The sequence below is a fragment of the Perognathus longimembris genome, chromosome 1 (genome assembly GCF_023159225.1).
Source record: "Perognathus longimembris pacificus isolate PPM17 chromosome 1, ASM2315922v1, whole genome shotgun sequence".
Taxonomy (NCBI): domain Eukaryota; kingdom Metazoa; phylum Chordata; class Mammalia; order Rodentia; family Heteromyidae; genus Perognathus; species Perognathus longimembris.
The window spans coordinates 119,543,323-119,562,597 of NC_063161.1; the positions used below are offsets into that span (position 1 = coordinate 119,543,323).

Below are 19,275 nucleotides of genomic sequence, written 5' to 3' on the forward strand. Positions count from 1 at the left end.
CCCACAGGCCACCCAATCATGTCAGAGACTGCAATGCAGAGCATTTAACACAATCTCCATTTTCTTCATCTCTCTGTGGCTAGCAGTTCTACCAGTTATCTTTTCTGTGATCACCTTTTGGTTCAGGGGGCCTGGGGGTTGGGTGTTCCCTTTCATAGCTCATGTTCAGTTTCATTGTCACAGAGGCATTTAAAAAATGTGAGCAATGGTGGAGGAACTTGCCAATGTTCTCTCTGCCCAGGAATGGCTATACATTATCAAATGGCTAATCAGTGAGGCAGCTGTGTTTTGCTGAAAGGCCTCCAAACCACCTGACTCATGTCTTCCTGATAAAATAAATTCTGATGGCCCCTGTCAGGTGACACCTTTTAGAAGTCTTACAGAGCATTTTCTCTGAATATGAAGCAGTCCTTGCCTCTTTCAATGATCTTCTGAGAAAGGCTTAAGATATTCTGCAGCATCTGCCAAGCAGATAAACAACTCTATCCTTTAGTCCCTACACACATATTGCTGCTTAAAGCTGTTACACATTGACTCTGTTCAGGTCCTGAGAAACCAAGTAACACTATCAACTAATCTTGTGGTTCATTTATTCAAGAACTCGTCAGGTCCCAAGGGTGGCTGGGCATGTTGTGGGCATTCTCAGATGCAATTTAGGAGTTCATGTTTTAGAAGTCTTGGCTTAAGCCAACTTGTTCTCTTGCCTAGTGGTACAAAGGAGGTGACCACAAGCAAGATTTGGCTTGACTTGCTGTGAGTAAATGGAACCATTTGAGTACAAATTATTTTAGAGTGGCTCAGATTTTAATATTATTTACTACCTTTTCTGTAGAGAAGCAAATGGACTATCTGTAGTTGAAACTTTTCTCCCATGCTTTCTGTGGCATATTTTTTACCTCTAGTTTAGTGTCAGGAATATGCCTGACAATTTCCTTAAAGCTGTGAATTTATATTCTGGGGATTGGAAAATATGGGTGCGTATGAGTACATGTATATTTATGTGTATAGAATAAATCAACCCTATGAAATCAGGAAGAAATGGATGATGTGAATGACTTTTCTTTGACTTTGGAAAGCTTGATGCTCGCTGCTTTAGATTTCTGGATGAGATTGAGTCAGAATATGAGGATATAATGACATCTTATGTGTACATACAGATCTGGTGCACATACATACAAAGATATACCTGAACACAGGAGCAGAGAAAGGGTTAAAGATGACTGATTCTGAAAACCATGATTTGGAGAGAATTTTTTGTAATTAGATAAATGATTGTAGGCTAACACGTAAGCACGTACTCAGAGTAGGGGAAAGCAAGGGCAATCAGGGAGGGAAGGAGCAGTGCTCATTCCGGGTCAGGCTCACCTCCACATCATGGAGTAGGCTGGATAGGATTGGAATTGTTTCATTCTCAAAAGCAACTTTTCATCAAAGACCATAACAGGTCTTATGGAGCACAACTCCCCACTTAGGTAAGGAAAGTGCTTTCTGGCTTCTGGGCCAGTCTTTCCTGTGAGCTAGGAATGAATGGGAAGGAATATGGGATGGGGGAGCATCAGGAAGCACTGAAACAAGAACAGGATGCCACTCAGACACCCTGCAACTTTTCTTGTTTTATGTATCTATCTGTAGATGAGTTTACCTTTCAAGACAATAAACCAGTTAACAATTCAGAATTTAGGCAACAACTGTGCTGTTCTTTCAGTAACACATAAGGCAAAGAACCAGACTTTAAAATCGAAAAGTCCACTTCCTTTTTGTCTTTTGCTGTAAGAACTCAGCCGAAATGCTTATATCAATACAAAGTCTTGCTATGGTGAATGAAACGTGGTTTTTCTTCCCCTACACATTTGAAAACTCAAGATTGCACAGTTGGAGAGACTTGAAAGCTAATCGCCCACGTGGCTGCCATCTTGGCTTCTCTTTCCTCAGGGGGAGGGGCACTGCTTGATGTCATGCTATGTAAGTGAACTGAAAGTTCTCTGGCAGGAATACAAAACTTAACCAGGCTATCTGATGTTTTTATTCTGCTGTGAGTTCTGCATCCTGCTGCCCGATTTAAAGGGTACGTGCTCATAACACAGTCATAGCAGCCATCAGGTATAGAGCAGACTAAAGACATGAACATATGCAGTGAAATTCCTCATATAGAGTGTGTATCAACTTAGAGGTAGGGTGAGTACAGAAGAATCTATAGAGGCTACACTTTAAAAAATTAATTTTAAGGAAACAATGACTTGGTGAAATGAAAATATGCATATTTTAAATCAATTTAGTCCTTCCCAACTCCACTATTTTATTTTCTACTGAAATAGACCTCAGAAATCATACAAGGTATCAAAGAGAATTTGGGAGTACTGAATAAAGTGAGAAGAACCCATATAAAGGTCAATATAATTAATAAATCAGCATGTTAGAGTGCTCTTGAAACCAGTATAAAGAAGCTGTGGCCATATAGTCTCCACTGAACTCTACAAATGAAGAAAACCAGGTAGTTCTCTTCTGATGGGAGAGAGACATAGATGTGGCATGTGCTTTAACCAAATCCTTGACGTAGGACTTCAAAACCTTCTGTGTGTACCAAATGGGCTAATGCCTTTGAAAATATCCCTTAACTGCTTCCAACTAGGCAGTTCTGACCAGAGATAATTTAGATCTATTGGGAGTAATGATTCTTAGACACTGAAGCCCTTTATAACCACATTGGGAGATGCTCTAAGGAGCTATACCTTGCATTCCCATTAGGTGGTAAGTCCTGCTGAGCACCTCAACTGAATGGTGTTTCTCATCACACATTTAGGCTCTCTTGGCAGGCATTTTTGACTATATGTGAGCCCTTAGCATCAAATATGTCTAAATGACAATCATAGCTAAAATTGCCCTCCTTCTTTTGATGACAATGGGACATGCATTGTTGGAACAATATAGGTTCAGTTTATATAGTTTTGCTTGTTCTAGAAAAGCACTAATTTGGCTTGCAATCATATTTTCTACTTGCATGCTGGGGCAATATAAGGAAAATAAAAGAATCCAATCCTAGTCACCTTCCTCCTGCCCCCAAACCATATCTACTCAGTCTGGGGTTTTACAACTCTAGACCTAAGGAAACCAGTGGGTCTCAGTCAGTGTACCCCTGTTGGGGTTGGCAGATAGTCTTCCCTGTTTGGCTTGTGGAAATGTTTTGGAGGGATCAAATTCAGGGCCATTACATTTTCTCTCTATTAAACCATCTTCCATGCAATCTAGTTCCCTAAACCATCCACCTTACTAGGCAGGATCCAAGCAAATCCAAACAATCTATTGATTCCATTAATTCACCTTGAGAGGTAAAGACCAGGCTGAAGGTTAAAGGTTGATGCCCCTCTTCAAATAGGTACTATAAATATACTAGAGCTATCCCTGAAAAGATGCATTTGTACTTATATGTATATATGGTTATATATATGCATATATATATAACTTTTCTTTCTTTGTTTTTGTGTACAGTTATGTATTCTTCTATGGAAGGAGAGGTATAGTACAGAAGCAGGCAAAATCTGTGTGTTCATGTGTATATATTTATAATATGTATATTTTATATGTATACATATGTATATATATAGCTTCTGTCCTTGTTTGCATCATTTTAACGAATGTACCTCCGACCAGCGAGGAGTACCTGTCCTTGGTAAATGGAAAGAAGCCTCGGTTTTCTTTGTCTCTAAGTAGGCAAGGGTGAAGCAGCCTGTGAAGTGGAAAGGTCCAATGAGCAGCCAACCTCCTTCCTTCTAATGAGGAGGGCCACTTGGTTCCGAGCACTGTGTGCCAACTGCTTCTTCTCAAGAGGTTGAGTAGCCTAGAGCCCAGAGCAGGAAGGTTCCATCCATGCGGTTAGTTTAAGATATGGCTTTTCCACTAGATGGAGACAGGACACATGAGAATTTTGTCTTCTAGGAGGACACTGACCACCAGGAATACAAAGTAGAGACCAAACATGATGAAGCCCAGCACTTTGTTCATCCTCCATCGGCAGAGGGCAATGGAGAGGATGACGAAGAGCAGCATGATAAAGAGAAGGACAATGGCGCAGAAGAGGCCATTGCTGCTGACGGTTACTGGCTTGAATCTGTGAATCATGGTGTACAGGAGCCAGGGCAGTGGGAGCCTGTGAGAGAGAAAGGCAGAGCAGGGGGAGATGGTTAGATAGCAGTGGAAAATCAGACATGTCCAAGAAGGCATCTGATAATGCATCTAACACCTGGAAAAAGTAGAGAGTGAAATATTGTCCTCAGCCCTGGGAAGGTGAATTGGAGGATTTCCACAGGTAAGAGAAAGCAATGAAGAAAAGGTATGGAAATGAGTGATGAAAAATTAAAAAAATTTAAAAAGTGGAAACACAATATCAATGAATTAACAACCTAGAATGACACAGTGATGGTGGGGACCACGATACCAATACATAGACTGAAGTTTGTTTTTTTTTTTTCTGGAAAAGATGTTGACAATTTTTTTTCCCCAGTGCCAGGCATCACGTCCAGGGTGTTGTGCATGTTAGGCAAGTGCTCTAACACTGAGCTGCAACCCTAGGCCAAGACATTGACAATCTTTTGATTTTTTTTTTAAAGGCCTTTCTGAAGGATTGAAAGAAAACAGTGTGGCTCAGTTGTGAGAGTGCTAGCCAGTGACTGAAAGCATCTACTATGAGTTTGAGACCCAGTCTCGGACCTAAAGATGAAAAGAAAAGAAAGAAAACAGAATCTTACATTCATAATCTGTTTCTTTCAACTTTATGATGTATTAGTATGCCTTAGGGTACCTGTTTTCTCCCTTTTCATTTGATTTAAAAAAATCTATTAATATATTTTGTTTCCTAAGCAGAGTGACAATTCTGAATTACAGTGGGAAAGATAATTTCCAGGAGCATCATCAGAATTAAGCAGGACCCCGGGAGAGGAACACATATGAAAACATGTGGCTTAATGGCATGGGTCTTCCTGGGGGTGGAGCAAAAGGCAATTGGTTCTAATTATTGAGCTTAATGATGGAAAATGTTGGCTGGGAAGATAGTGACCCAGATAGTTTTCTGCAGAACTAAGGGAGTTTCAAGTTTTAGCAGGGTGTTTCTCACAATCAAAACCCCAAATAACAACAACAACAACAAAAACTTGAGTATCTTAAGAGGCACAGTGGAAACAATGACAACAATAAGACTGCCAGCAGTTTCTAAGCAAAGAGGTAGGATGTCTGCATATGGCTTGTGTTTATCCCAATCTGCTTAAAAATCCATTTTTACCTGGGGCTCATCAGGATATTATCTAGAATATGAATATTGAAACAAAAAATACTGAGAAACTACCAAAGCGTTTCAGTCCTGCTCAAGTAGTGACTATTTATTGCATATAGTAAATGCAGTTATGGAAGCAAAGTTCTCTTCGTTCTTTTTTTTTTTAATTGTAAAAGTGATGTACAGGGGCTGGGGATATAGCCTAGTGGCAAGAATGCCTGCCTCGGATACACGAGGCCCTAGGTTCGATTCCCCAGCACCACATATACAGAAAACGGCCAGAAGTGGCGCTGTGGCTCAAGTGGCAGAGTGCTAGCCTTGAGCGGGAAGAAGCCAGGGACAGTGAGTCCAAGGCCCAGGACTGGCCAAAAAAAAAAAAAAAAAGTGATGTACAGAGGGATTACAGTTACACAAGCCAGGTAATGAGTACCTTTCTTTTTGAATAGTGTCACCCCTTTCCTCATTTTCTTCCAGTTTTTTCCCTCTTGACTCCCTCCTCCCAAATTGTATAGTTCATTTCCAACACTCCTATTTTCTAAAACATCCATTCGATAGGAAGGCATGTGTTTCTGCCTGTCTAGGAATGACTTACTCTTCATTAAGTTCTCTGAAAATGCAAAATAGAATAGTTAAACTGAATGATACCCTTTGTCTTAACGTGCTGTCGGTATTGTTGAGTTTTGGCTTCGGAGATTCTGGGTCATATATTCACAATCTCCTGAACAAAAGAAGAGAGGGAAATAGCGTGCATATTTATAGATCTAGGTCTACTCACCCTACAGTGATGTCAAAAATATTGCTTCCAACAGAGCTGGACACGGCCATGTCCCCCAGACCCTTCCTGGCTACTATGACACTGGTGATAAGATCAGGGATGGAGGTTCCAGCAGCCAAGATGGTCAGACCCATAATCTCTTCACTAATGCCAATTGTTTCTCCAACCTAAACATCACAAGGATAAACAAACATTTCAATGCAATCCCCTTTTAATGAATTCCTCCTCTGTGTTGTGTTGAATGCTGAGATGAATGGGATGAATAAGCTACAACCATTGCCTTACTTTTATGACATCAGATCCATTAGGTCAGCCATGTACACACAGGATTACATACATCATCTCAAATAACAAAGAGCTATAGTGGGCTCAAGTATAGTCACCATAGTATATTTTAAGGCTGAACCAAGGAACTTGCAAACATAGAGTTATAAAAGTCAATTGGCCTTTGGATATAGGGGCCAGATTTACCCTTCCATTTACCACCAGAGTTTAAGGGTTAACACTCAGTGTCCTCATTTTTCCTTAGTATCTCCATTGTCTCATTTAAACACTTTTAGTCACTACCATTTCTACAGGAACCTTGTTTTGGGGTGTATTCACTTTGGTGATGTAAAACTGAGACTCTTCAGAGCAACTGTGGAAGAGCAACAGCCTGGGACCACCGGGCTGGCTCTGGTATTTATAATGTATTTGACCTATTGCTAACTGTTCCACCATATAATTGTTGCTTAGAAGCACCTCCATTCTCCTCAGCAACCTGTCTTGTTGGACCTTTCAAAAGCTATACATTCTGGAATTGATGAACTGCAGTCCTGAAAAATGAGAAGATAATACTTTCTATTTGCTTCCTAACAAAACTTACATGATCACATTCAAAATTAAGAAATAATTTAAAGGGCCAAAGTTTTGAAATCATTTAAAGGGTATTAAGGATAAAGTCTTTCTGGAGTAGAGTACATTTACTTCTCAATCTCTTTTTGTTTGGAATATAAGGAGTATCTTGGTTTCTACTAGCGTGAAAGCATCCATGGGAGTTGTTTTTTGTTTTGATCATCATGCTCCTGCAGAGGCGGCAAGTTTACTTCATTTGCCCTGTTCTCATGGCATACAGATCCATCAGAAAAGAAGTGCTCCCTCCTCCAGCGTGGTTTTTGCTTTGGTCATGATGGGATATCTTCTATGCAGAGCCTAATCTAGTTCAGAGCGGGCTCTGAACATCTATTTGCTCAATGAACAACTCAATCTGCCTATGCAGTTGATTTCCCTAGGAAGCAGGCAGAAAGATTGGCCTATCTGAAAAAATTATTCTCCTTGATTTTATTTTATTTTTTGTTGTTGTTAGATGTGGAGTGAATTTTTGTCAAATATGATAAAAATGCTGACTAAATGATTGTCACTCCAACAAAGTTTCAATCTTATTAACACATTCTTAATAATTTAAACTCTGAGAGGGAGCTCTAAAACAGTAACTATTTCCCAAACCATTTATATTTGGAATTTAAATGTTGCCACAGACGGAGAAATGCAAAAACCAAAGAGGAGAAATAGGCTGATGTGGTGGAGGGCACTGGTTTTGGACACAGATCACCATGGGTTCCTCACCAAGCCTCCTATTCAAATAGTTCCCATCTTCCGGAAAAAGATACATCCACCAAACTTGTTGGGATGCTTACCTATGATAAGGCTTGTAAAGCAAATGGCACAGTGTCAGGTATAAGGTAAATGATCAATAGTTATTAGCTAATATAACTCAGACATTATTCCTTTTCCTCTCCAAATTATTAGACCATAATATTTAGGGATTAGGGAGTGGATATAGAAGTTGTTTCCTAGGGTTAGTCCACAATGGAAGAAACAACATGAATAATGGCTAATTTTCATTATGCCTTCGCCATCCAATGAAACTTTGTGGCTCTTACAATAACGTTATTGAAGCAGTCTTCATAGGCTTATTTGAAGAGCTTGTCACTGAAGCTGCCTTGGAAAACCAGAGGGAGGGGGGAAGGCTCAGGGATCAGATTGGGTCATGCAGATTTTCTATGCTTCCTTCTAGAAGTTTGATGGTTGTAGTTTCTACATTTAGAACGCTGATCCACTTTGAGCTATTTTTTGAGCATGGTATGAAGTAAGGATCTAAGTTCATTTTTTTTTGGCATATGGAAATCTAATTATTCCAGCACCATTTGTTGAAGAGTCTATCCACATATGTTCTTGCTGTATATTTCCTTATTTCCACTTGCTACATTTCATTTATGTTAACAAGTATAGTAATTTTAGAACTATATTAAGTGGAAGATATAAGTGGGCAGCTCAGAATTGATGTAGTATATGGTAGAGATCAAAAGCATGAATTTTGGAGTTGCAGAAACCTGGGTTAAGTTCCCAGCACTGCTATTTACTATGTAGAGAATTGTGGGGAAGATTCTTATCAGCTTTATGCTGTGTTGTCTTTCTGTCATAGATAGTAATATGCCTCCCTCATAGGACTTGGACACATGTACAGAGTTAACATCAAGGGTATGAAGACAAAGGGATGTGAATGTCCAGCATATGTTCAATTAATAGTTATTACCACAATGAGAATGTGAAACCCCTGAATCTAATTTCTTTCATTCATCCATTTCAACCACAGTTACTGACATTTTCTCAAGAGGGGTATTTTGACTGGTACAGAGTGAAAAGTGATAAAAATGAAAAACATTTTTAGTTTTACAAACTGAAGTTCAAGTAGAGGCCACTTGATCTCTAGGTCCTTTCCTGAGAGCCATTATTATTATTATAGGTATTATTTTTGCCAGTGCTAGGGCTTGAATTCAGAGCCTTGCCCTCTCACTTGTCTTTTTTGTTTTTTTCCAGTCCTGGGGCTTGAACTCAGGGCCTGAGCATTGTCGCTGGCTTCTTTTGTTGCTCAAGGCTAGCACTCTACCACTTGAACCACAGCGCCACTTCTGGCATTTTCTATATATGTGGTGCTGAGGAATCAAACCCAGAGCTTCATGTATATGAGGCAAACACTTTACCACTAGGCCATATTCCCATCCCTCTCACTTGTCTTTTTCACTCAAGTCTGGCACAGGACCATTTGAATCACACATCCATTTCTGGCTTTTTCCTGGTGAACTGGAGCTAAGAGTCTCATAGACTTTTCTGCCTGGGCTGGTTTTAAGCCAAGATCAGATTTCAGATTCTGGTGTAGCTAGGATTATAAGCTTGAACCTCTAGCACCTCACTCCTGAAAGCCAGATTTTAAAATGCTGGTGAGAGTCAAACTGAATGGCTGTATAAGATAAAGCCAATGCCACTGATCCAGGCATAGCCTTGACATTCTTGGCTCTACTTGGCTTTATCTACACAGAGCAAGTAGCAGTCAGGCTTAGCTTCCTCTCCATGGCTCTCCTGTGGCGATGCCAATCTAATTCCTGCCCACAGGGAAAGGCCTGGATACTAGGGAAAGTTCAGTACTACAATGTGTAACTTGTTTGTGTCACACTCTTGTCATTGTGAGTTTCAGAAAACAAACACATTGACTAAGCACTTGGTAACCAAGGCTAGAGGCAAACCAGGCAGACAGGTGTTGCTGCCAAGACCTTACCTGGTGTGCCCACCAGACCATCAAGTAAGAAAACACTGCAATCCAAGTGATGGCGCCAAAGAAGGTGATGGGAAAGAACTTCCTTGATGACTGCAACAAAGCAAAAGAGGTGAGAGAGTCAGGGCTGCCAGCGGAGGTGGATCTGACAACCCAGGGCTGAAACTGTAAATGCCATGATTCTCCCCACTTTCATCTTAGCAATCAAAGGGCCTACATATTCCTGGTCAAATAAGGACAGTAAAATTCCCTTTTGGAAGTGTGAAGTTGGTGGGTGCTGAGTGATCACACGTTGCTTCTAAGGCTGGAAGTTTCTTAAGGAGAACATCTGTTATTTCCTTCTGCTAGATGCCCAGATGTGCTCCATTTCTTCCCTATCCAAGGCATGGATTCTCAGCCTGTACTCCAGTCTTATAACTATCTCATATTATCATTCAAGCTCCTCCTCTTTCTTTTATTTGTTTTCAACTTTGTCAGAATCTGTTTTTACTGCTTTCAAACCATGCATTCTAATAATCCACGTGCAATTAACTACATTAAGCAAGAAACGAGATTGATGAGTAGGTTTAAGAACACATTGGTTCATCACAACAGTCCTGTGAGATGATTAGGAAAGGTACCACTCTAGCTCTTACACAGATTGCTGGTTTCTAGGACATTGTAGCCACAAATCATCTGGAGAAGACAGAGGTAGTGACATCCAGTTGGAACGACCTCCACTGGGCGGCGGAGGGGACAGACAGTGTTCTGTGCATTGTTTTCTCTTCTTTCCTCCACTTTACACTATATAAAAGTCCAATTCTATTTCTAGCTTTGGACTTCGTGTAATCTCAAGCTTATATACAGTGTGAACATTTTCAAAGTTTCCTAGGAATATCAACCCCAAAATCAGACACTTAAAATGTGGTGTTAAAAAAAAAAAAAAGCCAGCCAGGAGCTGGTAGCTCACACCTGTAATCCTAGCTACGTAGAAGGCTGAGATCTGAAGATTATGGTTTGAAAGCCAGCATAGGCAGGAAAGTCCATAAGACTCTTAACATCAATTAATCATGAGAAAAAGAGCCAGAACTGGAGCCGTGGCTCAAGTGGTAGAGTGCTAGCATTGAGCAAAAATGTTCAGGGACAGCACCTAGGCCCTGAGTTCAAGAGTGGCACACAAAAAAGTGATACGTTTTTCAAACTGGTGACTCAGATCTTTACTTCTCAGAGCAGATTTCTTTTAAGTTGGGAATTTGACTGGATTCTGGTGATCAGATACCTTGAGATGCTGCTAAGAGATCAAGATTTCTCCTTGGTGAAGGTATTCATCTGACTGGACTTAGTTTTTCCCTCTGGCCATGAGCCATCATTTCAGGATCCTAAGTGAGTTGAGGCTTTCAATATCCTAGGGTCATGCTCAGCTGAAAGGAAGAGAAGGACACCTCTTGCCATGCAAGGTGATAAGTGATTAGAGCCTCAGCCAGACTTGATTCTAAGCATCATTCCACAAGAAGGCAGAGCTTCTCCCTACTTGCTGTGGCATCTGGCCTGAGAGAAGTTTTCCCCATAGATTCCTAACTTTCTAGGTTAGTTCATTTACTACATGGGTTCACCCTCCCCCCCATCCCCTGGCCTGAGGGAATATCTCACTTTATAGCTCAGGCTGTCTAGGAACTTAAGATCATACCTTAAAATCTTTATGGCTGGGATTACAGGCATGTGTCATCATGCCTAGATCATGATTTTTTCATTGAAAAATGATTTTCCAAGTTAAAATCAAATAATCTAAACTTATTTCTCATCACTGAGAACTTTAGATCACTGTCAGTCAAAAGGCAAGAAGGAAGTATCAAACTAAAGATTTAAAGAACTGAGTTAAAGAAATCAGTAAGTAATTAGTAGGTAATATTGCAAGAGAGGCTCATTCAAAAAAAATATGTCAGACACCAGTGGCTCACGCCTGTCATCCTAGCTATTCAGGAGGATGAGATCTGAAGATCATGATTCGAAGCCAGCTGGAGCAGGGAGTCTATGATACTTTCTACCTCCAGTTAACCAGCAAAAATCCAGAAGTGGAGCTGTGGCTCAAGTGGCAGAATGTTAGCCCAGGCCCTGAGTTCAACCCTCAGGTCCAGTATACACACACACTATGAATAAAATTATTTTTATGAATTTTCAAAGCCTTCACATAAACTAGGAGTAGATAAAGTTTGGGCAACAACTCAGTAGCCAGATTTTGAATGAGATGAAATTTAGTTCCAGATCTGTCTATAGTACAGCCTGTGCTTCTAACATGTATGTCATACTGACTTCCTAAAGAAAAACAGGACTAACAGTGCTCAAAATATACCCAGCCATAGACATAATGAGCATCATCATCATAATACTAGGCTCAGCTCAGAATGTCAGAAATAAAAAAAAGAACCAGGGAAACAGAGACTAGCATTCCAGCTGTATGGCCATCTGCCTCACTCAACCTCCCATATTGTTTCTGCTTGAAAAGTTCCAACCCTTTGTGCATCCACACTTTGGCCATTTCCTTACCAAACTATTTTACAGGCCTAATCTCACAACCCAGGCAATTTCTTTTAGATATGTCTGGGCCACTTGTTCTCCTTATTTGGACTCCATAGTGTCACACTCAGACACCATTGTCCCGGAGCACCTAGCTATTGAGCTACCAGTCTCATTGTAAAGAAGAAATTAGCCTTTGGAAGCCCAGGTCTAGCACATCAATTTGTGGTCAGTAATGGTGGCTAATCCTGACATCTGTTGGGCTAAGCCTCCTTCTAATTAGCAAATGAGCAAATTGCATCCATGTGCTTTCAATTTTGTTTCCAATGTAATGGTTCACTTTACAAGCGACAGAGAATGTTCTCATTACAAGCTTTCAGTACATCAGAATGATATTGGCTTGAAAAAAGTTGCTGATGGTTAACTGGCCATGGAAGATGATCACATCCTTACTGATTTAAATTCAGCACAAGTCACTGAGTAGCTATTCTGTGCAAGGTTCTGAAATACACATTTCTTTGTCATTCAAAAAGTAGTAGGACAGATAAATGTCTTGCAAGATGATCAACCCTGGTTTCAAACTCATGACCCATCTGCATCAGCTTCTTGAGCAGCTGAGATTACAGGTGGTTACCCCTGTATCCTGCTTGAAGTATACATATTAAACAAAGTTCCCCCAAACACTATTTTTAAGACTAAAAGTGTGGTCTTGGGGTTAATATAACTGGTATTGAAATAAATCTCTTTACAAATTACCACTGATGTTAAGCAAATTATTTAACCTCTTTAACCTTCTGGTTTCTTCATCTGTAAACTAAAAGAAATATCATGAATCTAGTTGTTTTGATGATTTCATGTGTATAAAATGCCTAGCACATAACAAGTGCTCAGATAATAGGTTACAATGTTAGCTTCATTTTTTTTTGTACTTATACTGTTTAATCTCACACTCTCAATTGGTTTTTGGTTCAAGGCTGCCACTCTACCACTTAAGCCATAATTCTACTTCTAACACTTTTTTTTTTGCTTGTTTATTGGAGATTAGAATCTTATAGACTTTTCTGCTTAGACTGGCTTTGAACTCTCTGGCTTTGAGATCTCAGCCTTCTGAGTAGCTAGCAACTGAGCCTGCCCAGCTCATTGTGGTCCTTATGAGATAAGGAAACTGCTGCTTAGGGAGGTGAGCTTGACTGTGGAGACCTGGGCAGGAATCCTAATGTTGTCCCATACTAGTCGAGTATGACTGGACAATGAATGTCACTGTGCTTCCCTTGGTCTCAGCCACTTCAATCTTGCTATCATCCTGCCTGGCTCCAAGTAGACAAAACTTGGTAGATTCTGAATAAAGGCTCTGTCTGACTTGTTTTTATATTTCATTAAATGTATTCCATGCTAGGAGAAGATAACTTTCGAGGCTTGTTTTCTTTTTTTTTTTTTCTTACTAGTTTCAACTTTTTACCAAAAACGTATTTTTTAATTAAGGCCAACATCTTAGTTCTTTCACTTTTAAAGCAAAGCCATTAATTTAAGAAATCTATAAATGTAATGCTCTTGTTAATTATCAGAGCCCAATAAACACTGCCATATAATTTGCATATAAATGAAGTAGAAATAAAAACAAGAGGGAGTACTATTTACTCTGAAACTAGAAGTACACAATCATGTTTCTTTATAATTATTGGTAAAGTCTAGGATCTTCCTCTTCATGAGTAATTTTAATTTTAAAAAGCACTGAAGATAGAACTGTCAGGCACTGAGAAGCAGCAAATATTTGTAAGTTGATAATATTCTCTACTTCCTTTCTGATCCCCAAATAGTCTCTTGTTTTCTGGGAGTACTGGGGTTTGTACTCAGGGTCTTGCTAGGCAGGTACTTTACTACTGTAGACATACCCTCCTGTCCTTTTTGCTTTGTAGTTATTTTTCCTTTTCCCTGGGACAGGCTTTGGTTCCTGGTGGGCCTCAGCTGTGAGCCATCCAAGTCATTTAGGTCTTCCCATCCAAGATCTCAAACAGTAGACCAGAGGCAATCTAGCTTCACTGTGCCCTATTCCAATCCCTGATCCACAGTATCCGTGCGCAGAGCAGAACAAGATTGTTTCCTATGACGATGTTCTACGGTGGTTTGTTATACAGGTTTGGTAACCTCAATAATCACTATGATTATGTGTCCGGAATACACAGGAATACACATGCTTCTGTGATACCTCCCTTTCTCCTATACCAGATACTATACTTTTTCATTGCATTTTTTTAAAAACAAGGAACCATTTTCCCAAAATGCTTTACTCACAGGTTTTCGAACATCAGGCAGGGTTATCCAGAGAGGTAACACGATGGGCAAAACAATCAGGAAGGTGACCTGCTTGCGGGGATTGGAGGGCCAGGCCAGGCTGAGGGGCTGGTCGTCGTCTTCCTCAGCTGTCTCTGTGGCTTGCTGTAGAAGCAGACAAAACACAAACAGATGAAAAGGACGAGAGCAACACAGGCTACAAGAGCAAGACCACAGCGAGGGCGGAAGCACAGGTTTGAAGCAAAACCCTAATAGCCACACTGGTTTGCAGCCCTGGAGACACAGCTTAGCTGTGGGCATCAAGAACTTCCTTTTCTTAGTTTGAACACTTTGCAACCTCTCATTTTCATAAACTCATTACTCAACATGAACCGCATTCACTACTCATGAACTATTTTGTGTGTGGGTATTTGTGAGTGTGCGCATGTGCAGGTGCACACACATGTTAATGCGAGGCTTGAACTCAGGGCCTGGGTATTGGCCCTTAGCTTTTTTGCTCAAGGCTGGCACTATCATTTTGAACCACACCTCCACTTTCAGCTTTTTGTTGGTTTGTTGAAGGTATGAGTTTCTGGAATTTGTTTATCTGGACTGGTGTTGAGCCTTGATCCTTAGATCTGTTTCCTGAGTAGTTAGGGTTGCCAGTGCCTGGATACTCATAAACTTTTAGTGAGAAATTTTATCTCAGAGAAACAGACATCTAACTCCCATCCTCCTCCTTCCTTCTCCCCGAGGACTGCATCATGGGATTCAGAGTCCTTGGAAGAGCCTTTAGAAAAGTGAAAAGTCCTTCCTTCCTTCCTTCCTTCCTTCCTTCCTTCCTTCCTTCCTTCCTTCCTTCCTTCCTTCCTTCCTTCCTTCCTTCCTTCCTTCCTTCCTTCCTTTCCTTCTTTCCTTCCTTCCTTCCTTCCTTTCCTTCCTTCCTTCTTTCCTTTTCTCCCTCTTCCTTTCCTTCCCTCCTTCCCTTCTTTTCTTCCTCCAAATTTTCAGCAATAAATTCTAATTTTTAATTTTTTTTTTGTTGATTGTGGGGCTTGAACTCAGGGCCTGGGAGCTGTCCCTGAGCTCCTTTTACTCAATGCTAGAACTCCACCACTTTGAACCAGCTCCACTTCCAATTTTCTGGTGGTTAATTGAAGACAAGAGTCTTATGGATTTTCCTGCCCAAGCTGCTTTGAACTCTGACCCTCAGATGTCAGCCTCCTGAGTAGCTATGATTATAGGCTATGATTATAGGTGTGAGCCACCAGTGCCTGGTAATTTCCTTAAGGATTCTGAGAAGGCTTCACTCCTTCCCACTGGCCCAGTAATAAACAACAATATTTTTTTGTGGGGCTGCCTAAACTTGCTGGATCTTAAATTATTTCACATATAGCCAAAGGCTTATTATTCAAGTTTATGTGTCAGGACTCAGAGAAACAGAGGACAGGAGCGAATCCAGGCTATGACCCTGTGCAGGGCCTCAGAGCCAGACATCAGCTTCGGAGCCTGAGCTGACAGCCAGTGTTCTGGGCGCCAGCGGCTGTAGTCAGCAGTTCTGAAGTCCCTGAGCCAGAGGAGACCAAAGGTGATCTGGGCCTGGCAGGATGACCATTAGCCTGTCAGATGGGCCCCCAGAGCTTCCAGAAAAGTGTAGCAGACCCCATCTATCACTGCCTCCCTTGCTTGTTTAAAAGTGAAAGTGCACAAGCAGTGCCAAGCATCAGATCTAAAAATACCAAAAGAACTTTTCTGTGGAGGCTTCCTTTCTAGACCACAGAAAGAGCCTCTCAGGGTTCAGAGATTCCCTGCCTGTGGGGAGCTCTTGCCTGCTGCTCCTCTGGCTCCCAGTGTCACACACTTCCTGAAAACAGTAGCTGTGATCCTGCCAGTGTTTGTGTCCCTAAGGGGGTGGCATGTGGGAGAGGCTCAGGCCAGTTGGCTCGGGGGTAAAGGACTAATGTGAGGTCAAAGCTGATATGAGGCTTGACTTGTAGAAGTGCTACTTTTCTATTTATTTATTTGGCAAATCCTAAGGACTGACAGAAGGATCTGTTGTGGTTTAAATAGTCTTCCAGACTTCAATCATCTCTAGGAGTTAAAATAATGATAATAAAGAAAAGAGATCTGAAGCCATGTTAAGGATATCTGGAACAAGTAAGCTCTTCCGCGATGGGTGTGGGAACTCAGCATGGGATGGGGTCAGGTTAACAGGAGGAACTAGAAGGCTGGTGCAGTGGAATTTGGTCATTTGATTATCACTGAACACACATCTCCTGCCGTCTGTCCTTTTGCTAATGTAATTCATGCGCTCACTGCTGTCTTTCCTCCATCTCCAGGGCTCCCATCCCTCAGGGAAGCTAAAGTTGCTGGTTCTGGTCCCTCTTCCAAACCACCTGTCTCGCTTCTGAGGAGATGTAGCAGATAGTGCAAATCATTTTCTACGGGCACATTCACCTCCCAAGGTGTCAGCTGGCAGCAAGAAAAACATGTGTCAATGAGGGTTTAGAAGACAGGTTATCTGCCTATCCATCCATCCATCATCTATCTATCAATCATCTATCTATCTATTATCTATCTATCATCTATCTACCTATCTACCTGTCAGTTGTGAGGCTTGAACTTAGGGTCTGGGCACTGTACCTGAGCTTTTTCACTCAAGGCTAGCATTCTAGCCTTGAGCCAGAGAACCACATCCAGTTTTCTGGTGTTTAACTGGAGATAAGAATCTCATGACCATAATTCTCAGATCTCAGCCTCCTGACCAGCTAGGATTACAGGCATGAGCCACTGGCAGCCCAGCAATAGTTGTGTTTTAAGTGTTACTTTTCAAATAAGTTTGTAAAGATGTTTCTTGGCTGTTTAACGTAAAGTAATGACTTCCACTCCTCCCCTAGTAGAAACTCTAGAAATAGGTATGGGAGACAGGAGGTACTACTGTGCTGTTGTTATTATTATAATATATTTTTGAGACATGATCTTGCTAAGAATCCCAGGTTGACTTTGAACTTGATACTGCCAGGAATACAGGCATGTACCACTAAGGCTGGTGCCCACATCATTCTTTATTTTAATTTTTTTTGGTATCAGGGTTTGAAGTCAGGGGCATATGCTTGCTAGGTTGGTGATCTACCACTTAATTGAATCCTGCCTTTGGCATGTTTTGCTTTTGTTATTTATTTTTAATATGGTCTTGCTTTTTTGTGCTGTGGGCCTGGACATATTTTCCTTGTTTCTTCTTCTTAAGTAGCAGGAATGATAGTTGTGTGTCCTATGCTCAGCTTTTTAATGGTTGAGATGGGGTCCGGGGAACTTTTAGCCAGAGCTGGCATCAAACTGTGATCCTCCTGATCTTAGTCTCTCAAGTAGTACAGGCATGACCCAACCAGCCCAGCTTGAATCATTCTTTTTGTGTGTGTGCTGGTACTGGGGTTTGAACTTAGAGCCTGGGCACTATCCTTAATGTTTTTCATTCAAAGGTAGCATTCTAGCCTTGAGCCACAGCTCCACATCTGGAGATAAGGAGTTTCATGGACTTTCCTGCCTGGGCTGGCTTCAAACTTCAATTCTCAGATCTAAGCATCTTGAATAGCTGGAATTACAGGTGCACACCACTGGTACCTAGCTACATCATTCCTTATAAATGCCCCATCTCATATAAGACAAGAAGCAGAACTTGCAGAGGACTTACTTTTTTTTTTTTCTTTCTTTTTTTTTTTTTTTTGCTAGTCCTGGGGCTTGAACTCAGGGCTTGGGAACTTATCCTGAGCCTCTCTGTGCTCAAGGCTAGTTAGTGCTCTACCATTTGAGCCACAGTACCACTTCTGGCTTTTTCTGTTTATATGATGCTGAGGAATTTGAACTCTGGGCTTCATACATGCCAGGCAAGCACTATACTGCTAACCCATATTCTAGCTGAGGACTTACTTTTCTGAAGACTCATCGCAGTCATCCGATGAGTTCATCAAGATCTTCCTCCTTGGTTGTCCTCCCCCCACCTCTGTCTCTCACCACTATCCATATTCTAGCAACTTCTCTCTAAACTCCAAGCTAACCTTTTTTTTTTTTTTTTTTTTTTTTTTTAGAAAAAAACAACCTACCAAAAGCAACTCTTTATGACTCATATCATTTTAATGACACCAACAGATGGTGACATTTCATCAATAACCCTTCTGCTTATAACCTACGGATTAGCTCCTTTCTCCATCTGCCAAAATCCCTAGGCAGGCAGTGCCACTAGCAAATAGCAGGGAATAATTGTCTGTTTAGATGTGTAAGCTCTGAACACACTACTGTCCAAATACAAACAATTAGCTATCTTGTATGGCTTCCAAAACTGCATTTGAGGTTGTTACTAGGGCAGAAATGGACTAGGAACAGAGGCTATGTCTGAAGCTACAAAAACAGAGCTATCTGTGGGGACTTCCTACCTTCTTCGGGGTCAAGTTCTGCTTCAGGGAAGTGTGATAATCTAAAACCCCATGGCAGACTCCAGAGGGGCCCCAGGGGCAAAGCACCAGCATCCTTTAGGAAAGATTCTCTTTGTCTTGTTGCCAGGGCAATCTTACTCTGGCTCTAAAGGTGACAGCTTGTAGGCTGGCTAGAGAAACAGCAGAAGAAAATGCTTTTCCAAGTGTGGGGCTCACTTTGCCTTTGCTCAAGCTGGGGACATTAGGACATTCATTCCTCTCAGCTCCAGCAAAGAGGCCATTGAGGTCACAGAAATGTTTCCCCCACTTTTCCTGGACTCATGGCAGTCTGATATTGGTCTTGCAATGACCCACTCTGACTTCCCACAGCTTTTGAAGAGTATCCACAAAGCAGAGCAATTCAGAAAGAATCTTAATGACTTAATTTTTGTGAGACAAAGTCTTGACCTGT

General features: G+C 41.2%; 1 protein-coding gene across 1 annotated transcript in view; it reads right to left on the bottom strand.

Moving 5' to 3' along the window:
* Positions 1-3,629: 3,629 nt before the first annotated feature.
* The window catches only part of Slc24a2 (solute carrier family 24 member 2), a 224,223-nt gene continuing 208,577 nt past the window's right edge, over positions 3,630-19,275 (bottom strand). Inside the window, exons 7-10 of the mRNA XM_048357576.1 lie at positions 14,416-14,559; positions 9,634-9,723; positions 6,039-6,205; positions 3,630-4,144 (exon numbers count right to left, since the gene is read on the bottom strand). Coding sequence (XP_048213533.1) covers positions 3,895-4,144; positions 6,039-6,205; positions 9,634-9,723; positions 14,416-14,559 — 651 coding nt within the window. The 3' untranslated portion in view covers positions 3,630-3,894. The remainder of the gene's footprint in view (positions 4,145-6,038; positions 6,206-9,633; positions 9,724-14,415; positions 14,560-19,275) is intronic.